The sequence below is a fragment of the Catharus ustulatus genome, chromosome 6 (genome assembly GCF_009819885.2).
Source record: "Catharus ustulatus isolate bCatUst1 chromosome 6, bCatUst1.pri.v2, whole genome shotgun sequence".
In the NCBI taxonomy this organism is placed as follows: domain Eukaryota; kingdom Metazoa; phylum Chordata; class Aves; order Passeriformes; family Turdidae; genus Catharus; species Catharus ustulatus.
The window spans coordinates 52,766,807-52,786,217 of NC_046226.1; the positions used below are offsets into that span (position 1 = coordinate 52,766,807).

The 19,411-nt window shown below is 42.3% G+C and overlaps 1 protein-coding gene across 6 annotated transcripts in view; it reads right to left on the reverse strand.

The window, feature by feature from the left end:
• The window catches only part of SBF2 (SET binding factor 2), a 234,905-nt gene that overhangs the window by 42,202 nt on the left and 173,292 nt on the right, over window positions 1-19,411 (reverse strand). For all 6 annotated transcript variants that reach the window (XM_033062209.2, XM_033062207.2, XM_033062210.2 and 3 more), the window contains exons 18-24: window positions 9,616-9,786; window positions 8,473-8,729; window positions 7,058-7,230; window positions 6,732-6,805; window positions 6,181-6,376; window positions 5,414-5,541; window positions 780-955 (exon numbers count right to left, since the gene is read on the reverse strand). In XM_033062209.2, coding sequence (XP_032918100.1) covers window positions 780-955; window positions 5,414-5,541; window positions 6,181-6,376; window positions 6,732-6,805; window positions 7,058-7,230; window positions 8,473-8,729; window positions 9,616-9,786 — 1,175 coding nt within the window. The remainder of the gene's footprint in view (window positions 1-779; window positions 956-5,413; window positions 5,542-6,180; window positions 6,377-6,731; window positions 6,806-7,057; window positions 7,231-8,472; window positions 8,730-9,615; window positions 9,787-19,411) is intronic.

Consider the following 19,411-nt stretch of genomic DNA (forward strand, 5'->3'; position numbering starts at 1 on the left):
CACTTAATACATATGATGATAAGATTGCTTCCTGTATTACTTTTTAAACAAAAATTGTATTACTTTGAGATAAATTTGTATATTTTTTTCCCTACTGGTAATGAATAAGCAGATATCGTCCTTCTTTAGGTTTTTCATTTTGCTAGTAATTTGATAAATCCAGAAAGTTGCCAAAGTAAAGGCAGGAAAGACAGAAATTATCTTTAAGTTTTAGGATTTCATGACTAGCTTGGGATTCTATTTCCTGTGTCAACAATGCACTAATCAACAGAGAATCACAGGAGCTACCACTCTGGAATGGACTAATGATGCAGCTGGTCCAGTAAAAATTAACATTAACATAAAACTTGAAAGAGGACCCAAAGCTCAAACTCTAAATTAAAAACCAGTAGGGGAAATGCACAGAGTAAAATCAATCCTAATCCAGACAAGGCTGTAAGTGGTCAGGCTATTAATCATAAAGTAATACACAATTAGTCTTATTTTCATGTTGGAGTTGCATAGCTCAAGATGCTACTTCCATTTTGTGTGTTCCAAACTGTAATAAGGTGCTCATTCAAATCTACTGCAGCCAGAAGTTTAGATAAGTAATACAATTCCCATCCCAAATAAACATCTGTATCCTACTGATCTCTCTCTTACTCAGGAAATACAAAGAGATGCAAAACAGCAATCACTTATTTTGACACGATCTCCACCTGTGCAGAGCTTTCAGGTTGTTCAGTGCATGTGGATAATACAAGGACATCAGTAAGAGGAGAAAAGAAGGAGCACTGTACCGGAATGAAGTGTTCTTTTCTTTCTGTTTTGGTAGAATTATCTGTGGTGCTGCTTGGCCAGCTGCAAAGGCAAAAGTGCTGAAGATGGACTGGGGATAACGGAACTTCATCAACTGTTTCTTAAATATTTCCACCACTTCTGGACTTACTTCTTCATCAAATGCTACTTTAATTAACTGTGTATTAAAGACATGATGTGTTAGAAACTGGAAAACAATCTGTGAATTTCATAAATTGAAAGATTCTAAAATATAGTAGCAAAATTCCCATGCTTTCACAGTACTATGCCTTTCAGAAACTACAGATACATGTACATATGTCTCATTTATTTTGACAGCTATTACAGTAATTTCACAACTATAAGGCGCACCGGACTATAAGGCGCACCCCCCCGGATTCGGCAAAATTTGCAACTTTGTAGATCAGATAAGGCGCACCGGTCTATAAGGCGCACTTTTTTTTTGCAGTGAGGCCCCGCCCCCAGCTCACCCCGTGGGGTTGCTGGCCGAGGCCCCGCCTCCACCCGGCAGCCATTGGCCCCCGGGGCCGCCTCCACCCGGTAGGGGCGGTGCCGCGAGCCACCGAGCCACCCTGGACCCGGCAGCCATGGGCCCCCGGGACTGCTTCCACCTGAGAAGGGGGGTGCCGCGGCCCCCCAGCCCGCATTCACGCGGCAGCCATGGCTCCCCAGGACTGCCTGGACCCAGGAACGGGGCTGCTGCCGGCCCCCTAGCCTGCCTTCATCCGGCAGCCATGGGCTCCCGCGGCTGCCTGGAGCCAGGAGCGGGGTTGCCGTGGCCCTCCTAGCCCACATTCACGCGGCAGCCATGGCTCCCCAGGACTGCCTGGACCCAGGAACGGGGCTGCTGCCGGCTCCCTAGCCTGCCTTCATCCGGCAGCCATGGGCTCCCGCGGCTGCCTGGAGCCAGGAGCGGGGTTGCCGTGGCCCTCCTAGCCCACATTCACGCGGCAGCCATGGCTCCCCAGGACTGCCTGGACCCAGGAACGGGGCTGCTGCCGGCTCCCTAGCCTGCCTTCATCCGGCAGCCATGGGCTCCCGCGGCTGCCTGGAGCCAGGAGCGGGGTTGCCGTGGCCCTCCTAGCCCACATTCACGCGGCAGCCATGGCTCCCCAGGACTGCCTGGACCCAGGAACGGGGCTGCTGCCGGCTCCCTAGCCTGCCTTCAGCCGGCAGCCATGGGCTCCCGCGGCTGCCTGGAGCCAGGAGCGGGGTTGCCGTGGCCCTCCTAGCCCACATTCACGCGGCAGCCATGGCTCCCCAGGACTGCCTGGACCCAGGAACGGGGCTGCTGCCGGCTCCCTAGCCTGCCTTCAGCCGGCAGCCATGGGCTCCCGCGGCTGCCTGGAGCCAGGAGCGGGGTTGCCGTGGCCCTCCTAGCCCACATTCACGCGGCAGCCATGGCTCCCCAGGACTGCCTGGACCCAGGAACGGGGCTGCTGCCGGCTCCCTAGCCTGCCTTCATCCGGCAGCCATGGGCTCCCGCGGCTGCCTGGAGCCAGGAGCGGGGTTGCCGTGGGCTTCCTAGCCCACATTCACGCGGCAGCCGTGGGCTCCTGGGACTGCTTCCACCCGGGAATGGGGGTGCCGCGGCCCCCCTTGCCCACATTCACCTGGCAGCCGTGGGCTCCCGGGACTGCCTGGACCCGGGAAGGCGGGTGCCGCGGCCCCCCTTGCCCACATTCACCCGGCAGCCGTGGGCTCCTGGGACTGCCTGGACCCGGGAAGGCGGGTGCCGCGGCCCCCCTTGCCCTCATTCACCCGGCAGCCATGGGCTCCTGGGACTGCTTCCACCCGGGAATGGGGGTGCCGCGGCCCCCCTTGCCCACATTCACCCGGCAGCCGTGGGCTCCCGGGACTGCCTGGACCCGGGAAGGCGGGTGCCGCGGCCCCCCTTGCCCTCATTCACCCGGCAGCCATGGGCTCCTGGGACTGCCTGGACCCGGGAAGGCGGGTGCCGCGGCCCCCCTTGCCCTCATTCACCCGGCAGCCATGGGCTCCTGGGACTGCTTCCACCCGGGAATGGGGGTGCCGCGGCCCCCCTTGCCCACATTCACCCGGCAGCCGTGGGCTCCTGGGACTGCTTCCACCCGGGAATGGGGGTGCCGCGGCCCCCCTTGCCCACATTCACCCGGCAGCCGTGGGCTCCCGGGACTGCCTGGACCCGGGAAGGCGGGTGCCGCGGCCCCCCTTGCCCTCATTCACCCGGCAGCCATGGGCTCCTGGGACTGCCTGGACCCGGGAAGGCGGGTGCCGCGGCCCCCCTTGCCCTCATTCACCCGGCAGCCATGGGCTCCTGGGACTGCTTCCACCCGGGAATGGGGGTGCCGCGGCCCCCCTTGCCCACATTCACCCGGCAGCCATGGGCTCCTGGGACTGCTTCCACCCGGGAATGGGGGTGCCGCGGCCCCCCTTGCCCACATTCACCCGGCAGCCGTGGGCTCCCGGGACTGCCTGGACCCGGGAAGGCGGGTGCCGCGGCCTCCCTAGCCCACATTCACCCGGCAGCCATGAGGCCCCAGGACTGCCCGGACCGGAGAGGGGCGGTGCCTTGGTCCCCCTGGCCCGCCTCCACCCGGCAGGGGCAGTGCCACGGGCCTCCGGGCCCGCCCCCAGCCGGCTGCAGTGGCACTTCCGGCTCCCCCCACGGCTCTCAGCTCACACTTCCGGTTTGGCAAATTTCGCCGCTTTGTACATCAGATAAGGCGCACCGGACTATAAGGCGCACTTCCGGGTTCGAGGGAAAATTTTAGTCAAAAGGGTGCGCCTTATAGTCGTGAAATTACTGTACACATTTTAAGAATTTTTTATTTCCTAATACTAAGGTATCTTCACTAGGCAGCATCTGGAATTCTCATAAGATCAAATACAAAATATTTTGGTAAATCCAAGTGGTAGTGCTGGCGCTAGGACATCTACAACAGCTCAAATTCTGGTCACATGGGACAGCTTAGCTGGGAAATCGTCTGCCAGCTCTGCCCCTACACTGGGAACTGGGGTTGGTAATGCACTTCAAAGACTCAGCAAGGCAGCAATTTCAGCATTCATATGTCACAACCATTACATTTCTATGACTTAGACATTCCAATTCTGGCCTCACCTTGCAAAGTATAGAAAACTGCTAGTAACAAAAATGTGATCTGAAATCTGCTCCTTAAAAAGGAAATAACCTTGTGCTATTCAACACTGATCCGTCCACTTGACTAAAAACGCTTTTCTGAAAGGTTCTGGGAAAAAAAAAATCCCATCCAATCATCCTCTGCTGAAAGGAAGTCAACAATTCGGGGAAAACAAATAGGAGACAGAAAATACGGAATCCATAAAAAGGCCCAAAAGAACTCTAAGAATGTGGAGAAAGCAAACAAAGAAATATCCTAGAGCTCTATTTCTGAGTGCATACCTAGACACCTTTTAAATTCCTTTGCTTGCCATCTAGGAGGTGGATTTCATCCTTGCTTTTCCAATTCCACTTGTTTTGTAAATACTTTCCAAATGACTAACGGCTCTGTTGTTCTAGGACCTCCTTGAAAGGTCCTTTAGGACCTCTTCAGTCTTTTGGGATTACTCTGATCTGAAGTTTTAAAGATATCAAACAGCATAGCTGCACACAAACCCATCTGAAAATCATAATTAATAAACGAAGGGGAGGGGCTATTCCATCCTCTGTTGAACCCTGGCTGTTCCATAGGAGACAGGGAAGAGACTGTTTGCGGATTGTTTTTGTTCTCATAACCTAACACAAAACTATGCTAAACAAAAGCAAAGATGATGTTTGACCCGAATCCAGCATTGAAAACACTGAGCTGTGTCTGTATTTATCACATCATTGAAGCATGCTAAGTATTCTGGTAAAAAGATTTCTGGAAAATAAAAGCCCTCTCAAAAGTCCATGAGAACAAAATCTTTTTGCTCGTTTTACTCATTTGCATTCCTAATTTTGTGCTTTTCAAGAGGATACTGAAGGATGATTAGCTAAATGATGTTCATTATTGTAAGGAACTAGTAAAATGCTATTTTGTTATATTTTCAAATGTTGGAATTATTGTTGTCAATGAAAACACGCTTCTACAGTCAGTTTACACAGTAAAGTATTTAATATGTTAAGCACTGCAGTCTACTTTCAGTCCATGATATAAAATTCTTTGCCTGTCATATAGAGGCTCATTGGCTCTACCCTAAAGATTCCTGGGAAGTGCAGCTTCCATGTGTGACATCCCATGACTTTCTGCCATGGATTTCAACAGAAAGCTGGTGAAGTGACAAACCTTGAGAAGAAAGCCATACTCAGAGCTTTTCCATATGGAAAAGCTGGAGGAGAGAGAAAGCAGGTTCTCACTAGCCTCCCTCGGTCTCTACTGACATGAAGGGATTCTGGACCCAAACCAGCCCTCTTCTGGTTCCAAAATAGGTGAGGAAAGCAGTGAAATGTGAAAATAGCAACCCTCTGTAAATACCAAGTGGGCCAAGAAATGCCAGGGTTCCTATGAGCTCTGCCTTGTCTGTTGACCTTAGGGCTCAGAACACCGGACTCTGCACGAATACCAGGGCAAGGTGCTGCTCGTAAATATTTTGAGCTGACTGTAGCCACACAAGTTTTCACAAAACTTCCTTTTACCTGAAAAGTGGCTGAACTGATCTGCAGCCCCTCCTGCATGCTCTGCTGCAGCTGGTTCTGGATGCTGATCTTCTTCTCCTTGGTCATGGAGGCGATAGGAAAGCTGCGGATCACGGTCTGCTCCCCAACTGAGGACACAACACACAGACACTTGTTAGATCACATCCCAGCTCTCCTCTGCTTACACTGCTACTGGAATAAAGAGTGAATAAGCACAAAGCAACATGAACATAGGATTAATTTCAGGTAAAATACCTGAAAAGTTGGCAAATTCCTAAAGCATAATTTGTAAACTGAATTTCTACTCTATTTCAGCAAAATATTCTCCTTCCTTCTGAGTCTTTCTACATAATGGAAATGCATTCCCAAAACCTAGGTTGGTAGGGGGTAAAGAAAGAATTTCAAGTTTATTCAGATTTCATAATGCAATATACAATTTATAAACAGAAATTATATACTTTGATATCTTTATATATGACCATGAACTTTCCACAATAAATATATACTTCTGAATGCCAAGCTGCTTAGAAATGGTACATGTTAAATCAGGAAAAATTATCATTCAGAAGAGCTGTCACATTAAGAAAATACTGTTATTTCCAAGCAATAATTTTAGATAGAATACTAAGCCATGAATATTTTTCCTTTCACTTGCTTCCAGCACCTGAAAAAAAACTGTTTAATGATGTTGATGTTTGAATAGCTGGACAGCCCAGCTCAAACTCCAACCTATCTGAAGGACCACAATTATCACTGGATTTTCTTACCTAGTTGATCATGAGGAGTGCCTTTAAATATAATTCTGTAAGTGGTAAGGAACAAAGCTCCTTCAGCAGGGAGGATATGAGGACCTCCAAGCAGTCCTCCTGTGGCTTCCTCTCTGCCATCAGGATCCAGTAGCACACGGAGACCTTCACAAACAAATTCTTCTCCTGGCAGTAAAGTCGGCCGTAGAATTTTGGGCTGATGCAAATAAATGGAAATGTAAGTGTAAATCAGTGTTATACCTCAGGTTAGTCATAATATTTGGTTTTAAAAGCTCAAAAACAAAAGGGAGATGGAGTTTGGACTCAATGAAGATAAATGGGTCTCAGAAAGCAGTGGGCATGCAACAGCTTGTTTATGATCAGAAGTCTGGCTCTACCAGTTTCATATTTCATAAGACCAAAGCCAAGCACTTTATTTATCACTGGTGGAAATTTTCTTTTAATGTTTTGATATTTCCTCATAACATTATGAGAGGAGAAAAAAAAAAAGATGACTAGATTTCATGATTCTAATACTTGTAAAGAATACAAATATGTTTCATAACACTTGCCTTCTGTATTGGTGGAAGCCTCCTACTCTCACGATGGACAGCCTCCAGAGTCTCTATGTGCATTGCTACAATGCCTGGAAAGCAGGAACACCATCTCACACAATGTGAAAGAGAAAGCTGCTCTGTAATTAAAACTCTGATAATTCTGAAATTCTGAAATTTTAACATCAAGGAAATAATTATCTGAGATTCAACAGCACTTATAGTCTGGAAAAGAAATCTAACACTCTAACTTATCTGAAGGTAACTCAAATTAGAAAGTGCATTTGTTTAATTAGGAAAAGAAAAAGGAAAAATTAAAAGCACCTTTTGGTGCCAATTCCTACCTGGTATCATGCAGTGCAGCCCCTTGATGTGATCCTGTGTGACTCCACTTTCTGTGCAAACCTTGTCAATAAATCTGGTGATGAAGCGCACGACTGCGTTTGCAACATCGTTGTTCTCCGAGTCCTCAAAGCCACTCTCAGTGTCATAACTCTCTGCAACACTGCCTGCAATGCTGAAGGCAGAAATAAAAGCAGCAACAAGTGTCAACAATTCAGCTGGTGATGCACATCATGACACTTGGATAGACACTGGGAAGCTGTGGGGGTTTTCTATAGTTACAATTTGCAAACCTTACTAAAAGCGTATGGTGGTACCACAATTACATTGCTCTTTCATTGCCAAAACTTCATGAATGATGACATAGGACAATTTTCTTTCCATGAGTCCAGCACAGATAGGCTCAGAAGAGAAAACAGTTTTTTGGAAGTGAGCCCTATGTCTTCTCTTCATAAAGTCAAGTATTTCTCTTCGTAAAGTCACGGGTAGTTGGAACTCGTGGTAAGCAAATATCCAGTTACATAGAGAAAGATACATTAAATGTATTTCTAGGTTGCAGAGTAAAGAATCAAAAGCTAAAAAGATCATAAGAAATTTTTTTGTGCATTAGATAAGCAAGCAAGTCAGTGGGAGAAGTACTTTGAATGTCTAAAAATGCCTCCCAGAATAATATTAGAGGCCAAATTCATAGATTGCAACACACACCACAAGCAGTCTATTGAGCATGTCCTAATGCCTGAGATTCAACTTATGTAGCCAGCAGAAATGAGTAACTCCATGGGGAGTTTCATCCTGATAGTTTTTACTTGATGCCAGTGTTCTCACATAGTGTTCTATAATTTTATCAAGTGAGAATTTGTACAGAGAGGTGATAATGAAGACAATAAACACAGAGGGGGAAAGGCTTGTTATGAAATGTTCTGGCTTTGCATGCTAGGGAATGAATGGAACTGGTGTTACACTCCTACTGCTTCCTTAGTAATTTAACCTTTGCCATTGTGGTTTAGCCCTGTTGCATTTTGTGACCTCAGTGCCTTTCCTCCTTTGCAGCTGTTGCAGAGAAATGCTGATTTTATAGACGCTATACAAATGCTTCCTTGATTTTAGGTTCATACAGTGGTTATATAAAAACTAACAGAGAGGGTTTGGGGCTGCTGTTTGCTTTCTCACCAAACCCCAAGATGTTGTCTTCAACATCTGCATTACCAGATTAAAAATTCTTACTGGGACAATACAATGTTCCTTTAAATGGAAGTAAATCACTCCAGACAAAGTCCTGATATTTGAGAGGAATCATGTTAGACTTCTCTCCTTAACAACTGAACTTGAAAGGAAGCAGAGATGCTGAAATGATCTGGAATTTAGAGCTCAGCCATGTGCCCATCCTGCTGGATGAGCACTAGTCTTGGACTCCCACCTGTTTGTGACAATGCTGTTGCTTCCACTCTCCCAGTCCCCGGTAGCTGATGTTCTCAGCAGCTTGTTCTTGCTTGTATCCAGTGGTACCAGCAGGTAGACCATGAGGTTGGCAAAATGAATGGCCTGGCTGAAAACTGTGCTTTCCTCATTCTGGACCAGCTCCTGCTGTGTCTGTTTGTTAAGGGTTGGCCATAGCCTCAGCTGCTCAGCAGCCAGGTCCATTGCTGTCTTATCCTGGTCTGCAGGAGTTTTCTCCTAGAAGACACAGAGGAAGGAATATAAAGACATAAAAGAAATTATAAAGCTACAAAAAAAACTAATGTTTTTTTGTTAAAAAACAATGCTTAGCCAAAGCTTTATTATTAAATTGTTAATTAAACTTCTCCAGTTATTTAAATTATATATTCATTTTGAAAGAAAGAGTAAATAATTACCCTCAACAGGATTTAAGGAGGGTTATGATTATGGAAAAAGAGGTTTGGGAGCAGTTAACTGAAGTGCACCAGTAGCACAACATGGGCAGATCTAAATAAAATCATTGCATCATTGCTTTTAAGGTCTTTTTTTATCCTATCCAATCTTCCATGTTTCTTCAGAGTGGTTTACTGGTTTTAACAGAGCTGCTCTCCTCAGCTTATCCACTTAGCTCAAATAAGAACAAGTATAAATCAGATTGAGAAATAACATGCAGCTCATGGTTCGATGCTGGCAATATTCTCCAAATTCCTAGGATGTTCAGGTGAGGGAAGCTTTTATATAAATAGTTTCCAGACCAGCTGAAACATTCATGTTTTTATATGCTGGAGTCCAATTCTAGCAGTAGATTAAAGCAAACTAGGTAGATGGCACACAGTCAAAGTAGAATATAGGAATCTGGAAGCTGATATTAGTGTCCTGTAGCCTGATGTTAAATTAATGAATGCTTTTTCCACACTAAGTTGAGTTAACATCAAATTATAATGCTTTGCAGATAAATGTAAATTTCTAGTATTTCTCATCTTACTGCACACTCTGTGATACGGGAGAATATGAAATAAAACCACATAAAATTGAAAAAAGCACAATTTATCTCTCTGCAACCTAGGAGACAATGAATATGTGAATAAAAATATTATTTTAATATTTTTATGTGTTTTCTTACCTTTTGTTTTAACTGCACTGCATGGTTGTCATCTTTGGCTGTAAGGTAGAGGGAACGAACTTGATTTTGCACGTTGCTGTAGAAGGTTGTTTCCCAAAACTGCTGGTTAGTCCAGATAGGATGGTCTTGCACACAGGTGTAAGCAAACTGACTAACCCCAGGTGCCAATTTCTGAAAGCAAAAAATGTGCAAAGTTGACAAACAGTCCTAGTCAATTTTTTTTAAAGGCTATGATTTCAGAACTGACACACACACACACATACACATGTATATATATGATTAATATATATACTAATATATCAAATGTTGTGCTGCAATTTGGGATAGAGAAATTATCCCATAATTTATGCCATAAATAATCCCAAAATTATCTCCAGTTTTGTGCCATTCAAGACATTAACACACAGGGAGGTAGTGCTATTGGACTGGTTGAATCTAATGCCAGTACAAGGCATGATTTTCTTGATTCAGAGTAGAAAAATGAGAATTGAGGCAAGAATTCTGTGCTAACAGTACAGAACATATTTGTAATGTAAAACAACTTCCTTGCCAACAAACCACAGTATTTTTAATAACCTGGCTGTAGAACACAGAATCAGTATTCAAAGAGATGAAAATGATTTCTCATTTCATTTAGAACAGTAGTAATGAAATTTCAAGTAATAGTGTCAACTGAGTCCTTCCAATAAACTGCATTTGTTGCAACAGCAGAAGATTAGATAAATCGTTATCTTCAGTGTTATTTACTGAACTGTGTGACCCAAATCCAGTTCCTGAAAGAGTGCTAATTTGGGTTTGTTCTTTGAAGTCACAAGGCTCTGGATCACTGTAAAGTCTCAAACAAACCCAGAATTGTTACAGCATTAGTCATTATGAACAAACTATTTATTTCAAGTACATCTATTTATTTAGGTTGCACTAGCCTCCCAGGGTGTTGTTTAATATCCTTGATAACCACATATAAAGAAAGGAAATTTATTTCAATGACCTGAATAATAAAGAATGAAATCCTTTCTCCTATGTTCTTACTTTTTGAAAAAATAAGGCCACAAAACAATGTGTTGTATACAGCATGTAGCAAAGAAGCAGGTCATCTAAGGTGCTCATGATTATTTCTGAAGAACAAAGCATATTAACTGGGTGCCTCATTCAATGGTTATCACTCACAATACTGCCCATACATGGAACACACACCATATCTAGAACTTAGATTTTACTTTAGTGATTATGTTCTGAACTGCTTTCCTGGAGAGCATGAACACTACTCCACTTAATATTTGTAATTGTAGAATTGTACAGAACAGCCAGTACTTCCAATATTTCCCTAGCTGGCACTTGGGCATTCAAATTGGAGCGTAGGAAATTACAACTAAAAATTTTGCAGTCTGGTTTACAGATTTCTGGTTTTGCAATTCTTCAAACTGTGTTTTCCTTACTATGCTCTTCCAAGTACAGCATGAACTGAAAGTCCTGATCATGTGTCATGGATTTATTTTCTATCAAAGGTTCTTGAAAATTCTGTATCTGAGGAAATGCTGTGACATGCTAGTAAAATTTACCCAATTGAAGTGCCTTCTTGTGCTTAGCCATCTACAAGTGAGCAGTATCATTTTGATTTGATCATGGAGAATTTCATCAAAATTTCTTGGGAACCAGTTAAGAAATCAACATCTATTCAAGCAATGTTAAATGTGACTTGGTTTATTCAATACACACTGAGAGAGCAGATGACTGGTTTGTTTAACAGATGCCCAAGTTTCAGATGTGGTGCAACTGATGGCAGATCCCAGGAAATGATAACAGATCTCCCACGTCCAATCCAGCTGTTAATTCCAAAACAGGTCAGCACAAACAATGTCCTACTGATCTTTGCAGGGATTGCTGGACATTCCCTTGAAAAAACCTAATAATGCAAAAGACAAACCACAGGGCCCACAAACAGATCTGGCCCAATCACTGACCTACCTCAAACTCCAGATGCACAAAACCTGTGTTACAGAGGAATAGGGATGATGGGTAAAATCATGCAGTAAAAATGTGGACAACTTAGCTTGAAAGCAAAGTGCTAAAGTCATACCATGACTTTCACTTTGATTTATTATTTGTTTTTTCACTGGGACTGAAATCCCAGTCACAACTGACCTGAAAAAAGGGACTATGAATGTCAAGAAGAGGGGGAAGGAAAAAGGGGAAAGGCAGGAAAAAGGGGAAGGAAAAACAAAAGGAGAAAGGGAAAAAAAAGTCTGTTCAAGCCTAGCTAGTTGGTAGGGTTAACTCACATCAATTTGTGCAGTAAATGCACACAAAGGAGTGAACTGACTACCAACCTCTTCTGTTGCCTTTGATGCCTCAACCCAAATCAGGTAATTGTGCAAACTGGGTAGAAAAGGGGTGATCTTTAACACAAACTCAAAAGGAAGTTTAAGCTCCTAACTGTGGGTCTAAAGAAATAAAAATGAGATAAATGATTTTCACATAGGGACAAACATGACAGGAAAGCTGAGGGGCTTTAAGATGCTCTTCCTGTGCTCATAATTTAAAATCATGAACAGCCACGCACAAAACATAATTTTTAAACAATGGAGATTTATGTTCAAATATAACAACATAAATCAACACTGACAATAACTCCTAGACAAAATAAAAAGAAGTTTGTTTACAAAAGCGTGAAAGAAAACACATCAAAAAAGCTCAGTGATCATAAATATTATCCTTCTCATCACCTGCATGTGTTGAAACAAATGGTAAAAACTGATAGTGGCCAGAGCACAGAATCAAAATCAGGACTTGCAGTTCCTGGCTCTGCCAGTTATTTTGGGCAAAATCACTTTGGATTGTCTGCTTGTTTGGGTTAGTTTGTTTGTAAAAGAAGCAGTAAGAACACCAGCCTCAAGAAGCACACTGTTGTTCCTATGCAGCCTAAATCCATGGACTAAAAATACTCTCGGTACAAATATAAGCATTCCATGAAGTTTGCAGTGTCTATATTCTCTGTGCTGAGTGCTTAGTCAGCCCACTTCCCTAGAATGGAAACTCATCTAACACATCAAAAGAACTCCAATGTTTACTGCTGCATTCAAAAGAACTTGCTCAGATCTTCTCCAGTTTAAATAGAACAGTAATTTGGTATTTTCCATCAAGAAATACTACATATATAAAACACATCTTCACCTAGCTCTCCACAGGGCAGCTAAACTACACTGATATTTGTGCTCCTTCTCTCTGTCCCAATAACTCACTCCTGCCAGACAGAATGAATGCAGGAGGCAGCAAAAGAATTTCCTACTTATAAGGGAGGATTTAGGGACTGACAGCTTAAAAGAGACCCCAGAAGAAAAGAATAAAAAATAGTTCTGAACTGATGAAGTCCTTATTCCAAGGCTGTCAGTATGACAGAAAGAGCATTGAGGTGTAAATTGCAACAACCAACCAGTTAACTTCTGCAAAGGACACTGAGCTCTTTAAATAGATTAATGAAACTTAAAAATCCCTGAACACTCCCTTCCCAAATTCCATATGAAACAGCCCTTATCCCTATCAAAGAATTAATTACATTCTACAGTTTGTGAAAACACAAGGTAGGTCTGGGACTTGCTATGTATGACTATACAGGCAAGTTCCCAAATTCAGGAATTATCTTTCCATTATTTCCACCTTACTGAGAGGTACGGGATAACATCTGCCTAGAATTTTTTCCCTGTTTCTCAACACTAGACACTTCTGATTGTGAAAATTATATTTGCAGCTCAGCAAGAAATATGCACCAGTTCCAAGACTCCCAAACTTGCTGTGGGGCTCAGGCCCTCAAAGAATATCTCTGTAAATCCAATTATCTAGATTGCTTGTTTCTGAAAGAGAAAAGCAAGTGCTGTGCTGGTCACTCTGCAGTTACTACCCTTTACACCACAAAAGCTTAAAGAAGGAAGTTTATTATAGCAAAGCAGAGGATCCAGCTATTGATTGTGAAGTGGAAAAATGATTTTCAAACCAAAAAGAATAAAAACCAAAGTATGAATATACCTTATCACTCTTTTCTCACAGAATTTTGCTGCATGTCTCTCAGTTATGGAAATGAAGGGGTAAACTCAACAGTGCTCCTTTTTTAGAGAAATCCAGTTTACTTCAGAAATAAAGTGTATTTCTGACTCCAGCTGACAGCCTGAGTTACTGGTTTGGATATATTTGCTGAGCACACGAAGCAGAACAAGTGAGAAGGAGGGTGCTGCTGAATGCAAAGAGCAGCTTCCTCCTCCAGGAACCACTGGCTGTGGATCATCCATCTGCCCTCTGTGAGGAAACTACTGCAGCACCTCTGCATCCAAAGCTGTTCCTCTCCTCTCCTGGCTACAGCTATCCCTGGAAGCTGTAAGTGCTAGAGATCACCAGGACACAGTGGCACTGTTAATTTGAAGAGCTGCTCCCTGTCCCTGAGCTGCTCAGATAAACACCCCGTCAGTCACTGCACATCAGGAGAGGCACCAGGCACTGCAGGCAACAGCTGCCCCAGTGATGCAAACTGAATTCTGCACAAAAACTTGTTCTAAAGTGTTGGAACCCAGAAGTCTGAGAGTTTTGAATTTTTCTGTGCTTTCTGACACTGACCCCCAGGAGAACACTGCTTTTGACTTGAGGCCTTGGAGAAGGCTCCCAAATTTGAGTGATGGAGTTAAAATCATGGGTGAGTAGTTAGAATGAAAGTGTGTAATTTCACATGGTGAAGGGTTTTGAGTTTGGAGTTCTAGAATATAGTAATAGCTATGGGACGAGATGGAGGTTCTTGGGCATTGTCTCTATCTCCTTTTTGTTCCTTCTTCTTCCTAGTTTCAGGTAGTAGTTTTTGGTTGGATAGAAAATCCCGCATTATAGATCATGGGTGTTTGGTTATTGGGTCAAAAGTATAAATAATATAGGTGTTAGCTTTTAGTTGGACTGTTCAGCTGTAAAAGACCTTGCAACTAGCTAGATTCATCCCCATTTTGCTCACTTTTAGCTTGATAGCTAGAAGTGCTGAGGAACTCTTGGTACTTTAGATAAGATTTAATAAACAACCAAGTCTAAATGAGAAATCCACCTCCTTTGTGTTTTAATCCTGACTCTGAGTGAAGGCAGAAAAGAACAAAGACAAGCCACTAATTAGGTGGTGCAGCTAACTCATTACACTGTGAGCCAGTCCTGCAGTCACATCTGTGCTGTGCACACACACATCCTGGTAAAGCCAAAAAGACTTCAGAGTTGTCCCCCAGGATCAACCCTCACTGACTGACCAGCAGGAGTGAGTCTCATCTACACATCCACCTGCAGACAACACTGCAGTGTGTGCATGTATCACAGAACCACAGGATGGCCTGGCTTGCCAGGCACCCTGAAGATCCAGCTCAACACCCCTGCCATGGACAGGGACACCTTCCACTATCCCAGGTTGCTCCAAGCTCCATCCAACCTGACCTTGAACACTTCCAGGGATGGGGCAGCCACAGTTTCTCTGGACAACCTTAATTCATGTCTCATCACCCTTGCTATGAACAATTTATTCTTATTATCTATTCTAAAGCTACTCTCTTTCACGTTAAAGCCAAGAAATATAATTGTATATGAATATGTTTTCAAGTCCGACTGTGTGCTGCATGGATAACATTAGTCAAAAAATTCAATTTAATGAATGGTTTTCTTATTTAGTCCAAAGTATAAAATTATAGTCACACATATTGTGCACACAAATGTGAGGAAATGTCATAAAAGCATGAAGGAAGAACTGCAAAGCTTCTGTTAATTTCTATTTTACTCCTTTAGAAAAGAAAAAGGTGAAATACTAAATGGAGCTCTGTCTCTAACCTGAAAGTCTTGGCAACTAAAAAGAAAAAAATTTGCCCCTTCTCCTGCCTTCAGAAAGCCACCAAACCAGACTCAAGACTGACTTCTATTTTAAAATAAAATGAGTAATAAAGTGGTCTGTTACACTGTTTATCTACTATTACTTCACCATGAAAAACAAAAGGAAGGTCAATTCACTCATAATTCAGCGCTACCAAATCACAGCCAGGTACACTAAGCCAGCAGAGGGCAATAGAATTCTAGAATTTTGCAAAAATGGGATGTAATTCTGGATGGAGTTTTATTTACTGTATACATTTTCTGGCAAAAGTTACTTAAACATCTAATTACTCATAGTCTGTAATCCTAGATTCCTGAAGGTCATGTGTAATTTAATAGACATTGCTTAAAGCCATGCAGAATACCTCACATTTCTACACAGATTTATCAAGATAGATACATGCTAATACAAAGTTCCCTGTGACATTAAATAATACACATACTAACATACTTCTTTCTCCAAAGACATAAAAAGAGATTTAAATAGTTCTGTTATACAAAGAAGAAAGGAAACTCAAATCGTATGTTCAGGTCCCACAAAAAAGAGAGAAGACATTTTCATACCAGAATTTCACAGTTCTAAATAAGATTAAACTCCACAAAGTGCAAGAGAAATAGTTTGATTTTTCTCCTAAATAATGTTTTGGTGGGTTAAATCCATTAGTTAAGATACAGATTTCACAAATTCTCAGTTGAAGTGTTGAATCCATCTGAAGAGTCTTTCAAAGTTTGACTCAGTTATTTTGAAAATCTCCTGAAAAGTCACTGAATCCCTTTGGATCAGGTGGTTCAGCAGTGAGTGTGCACCTGTGAGTGCATTGCAATGGTGGCATTGGCTCTACCCACAAAAGTAACCCACAGCAACAAAGTTGTTATCCAGATCTGTGCTCAGAGAAAAACAAACCTTGTAAATCACAAATTTATGGGTTTTATCTATATTCAAGTAATGGTTCCTAGCATTATTGATGACCTGGTACATAACTTAAAGTCCAGCTAAATAGAGCATCCAAGTAACCCTCCAAGGGGATAGTAAAGTAACTACTTCAAGTTCTTCTGTAACTTCACTCTAGTTGTTCTTTAATTAGTGTTTCCTTCTACAGCAACATTCTCTGCCTTCACTGGTCAAATTATTTCTGAATTTCTCTCAATATGCAGCATTTCCTTATCTGAGGAACTATTAAAACAATAGTCCCCAACAGCCCTCAAGAACAGGATGAGCAAATTTGAAAGATGTAAGGGTACAATACAGAATATAAATTTAAAATTCATAGAATTTTAACATCAGTAGTAGATCTCATCTTGGCAATATAAATTATATATACACTACATGGTTCAGGTGAAAGAAAGAGGATGGACCAAGTCAGGAACCGCAATATTCTGCAGAATTCTGAAAGTATGGACAAGAAAACTGAACTTGCACTCTGAGCTAAGCCTTTTGAAGGATTAACCAAAACCCAGTTTGACCAGCAGGCACAGAAGATGATTGTGGAGGTGCTGAATGGAAGTGCCTTGCAGAGCAGGATGTTGTCAGGAACAGCTCTGCCAAAAAATGAGATGCAGCTTTGGCATGTGCAGTGCATGAGGAAGAGGAGAGCCACACACCTGCCCTGTGAATTCTTGCTGGCACAGTGTTGTGAACTCATGACAAGGAGCTGATGTGGTCAGCACAAGTTCAGAGAGCTGTGATGAATCAGAGGAAGCCAAGAAGAGCATCCTACCGAGAATTCCAGCTGCAGGTACTGTCATGAATGGTACAGAAACAGCAAATGGAACAAAAATGCAGGGACATGGATGAAAACAAGAACAGGAGAAACAAACTCCAATCATGGGCTTAAATCACTTGGCTGTGCAAGGAAGAAAAGCAGTTTTGACACCTCAGTTCTTTGGTCACAGTTTAAACTTGTTGATGAGCTACCTAGGATGGCAACCGAGACATTGGCACAGAAGCAGGCAGCACACACAAATACATCAGCTAATTCCCTCCCTTACCATCTGTAAGCATTTGCTCTCTCATGGAAACATAAAACAAGGCTGCTCAAATCATGAGGGATAAGAATGTGAAATGGAACTCAATGAAGGAAATTGTGTTTTCATGCAGAAAGTTCCACTCTGTTGGGATAAGGACGGAGCGATGAGGAGGCGAAGTTGAACTTACACATATGGAAAACGCATGGGGGACTCTGTTACTTCATTTACATTCCTTCACTTTAAGGTCAGAAGCTTTACTAGATTTTAATTAAGCCACCAGAAATTCCTTCATGGTGAAAATTCGAAGTGAATCAGAATTTCTGTAACAGTGTAATCCCCCCTAGAAGTAACAATGTAAAGAGATGGGTTGCAAGTAAATTAAAATTGTTAAACCAGAGTTAGGTATCATTTCTAGAAAACAAGCTCAAGTGAAATCAGTTACAAATAATGTGATCCAATATAGTGGAAATGGAACAGAAAGCTTTCTCCTTATTCCAGGCAATAGCGGGTCAGTACCTCAGCAACAGAAATTTACTACAAAATTTATCATTATGCTGATTTTAATTGGAGAGAATTTCAGTTTTTTTCTTCCTGACCAAGCACTTCCTCCCACAAACCACTAAGGAAGGAAACTACAGATTACTAAGTCATGTTTTCCATGATTTTATCATTCTGGGAAAGCCACCTTCTTCAACAGAGCAAAGTTACCACAGTAATTAATTTTCTAAATTCCTTGTAAAGACACATGTTAAAAACATTCTCTAGTTTCTCTCCTATTAACCTGTTGTGTTATACTTTCCTGTTTAATTTCTTTTTATCCCACCTAAAAATAGTTTTGGAGGTGAGATATTCTGTACTGCAAAGACATAGCTGCACTCTGCTGGTATGTATTATGTGTCCATTCAAAAGCAAAGTGCACAAGTTAAAATCTGAAGGTGACATTTGGGTGCCTGTGTTTGCAAGGGATACTGCAAAACCACGTGATCATAACTAAGCAGAATCCTCAGATTCCTGTTTTAACTTGAAAAGTATGTTTGCTTTTACAAAAATAGTTTACTGAGCTATAATATTTATATGAAAAGAACTTTTAATGGATGTAATAAAAACTTCTGACTGGAGGAGTGTTTGGAAATATTGACAGAACTTTGACCATTGCCTTAAAAATGCTCTTCCATGACCCCACTCATATTCATAAGCGCCTTCATAACCACATTATCCTCTCCAAAAAGTCAATAAAATCCTGCTTTTAGGTCATGCCTATAAAAACCTCAGCCCTAATTAATCTACTGGTGCACAGAATTACCACCAGTAATGATGACTAATAATGACGATTGTCATCAATCACGAACAATAATGATGACTCCACAGCTTCCTTCCAACGCTTCAAACTGCCTGGCTTCAAGTACTAATACTTATTTCAAACACATATTGTAAGCTTTGAGGGCAAGCATCTTCATTTTTCTGTTCTTCTGTACAAAAGCAACACCAGCAGTTCTGGTGTTCCACAATTAAGGCTCCTGGATTTTCCAAGAATGCAAATAATGCTCATATACACACTTGATATGTTGTAAATATTCTTTTGTGGTTCAGCTTCTTCCCTGTTACCCATGTTACACAATGCAGCCATGTTCTTTTTAAGCAGGCAGCTTAATGTATTTCTATATTAAAGGGTTTAGCATTCTGAGAATGGATAAACAAAACAATTTTAGTACTAAAAATAATGTTACTTAATACTATTTCAGTCACAAAAACATTTCCATAGACTAAGATAGTATCAGAACTGGCAGGATAGAGATACAGAAAGAAAATTAATGGAAGCAGACAAAACTCCTTGCCAAGACAATAAAGGAAGTCTTTCACGATGGGAGTTTCCTAAATTAAAGCCAGCAATTCAAGAGTGAAGAATTTTAAAGTAGAAGTGATTTTAATTCAAGCACACCAGAGCAGGACAGAAAGT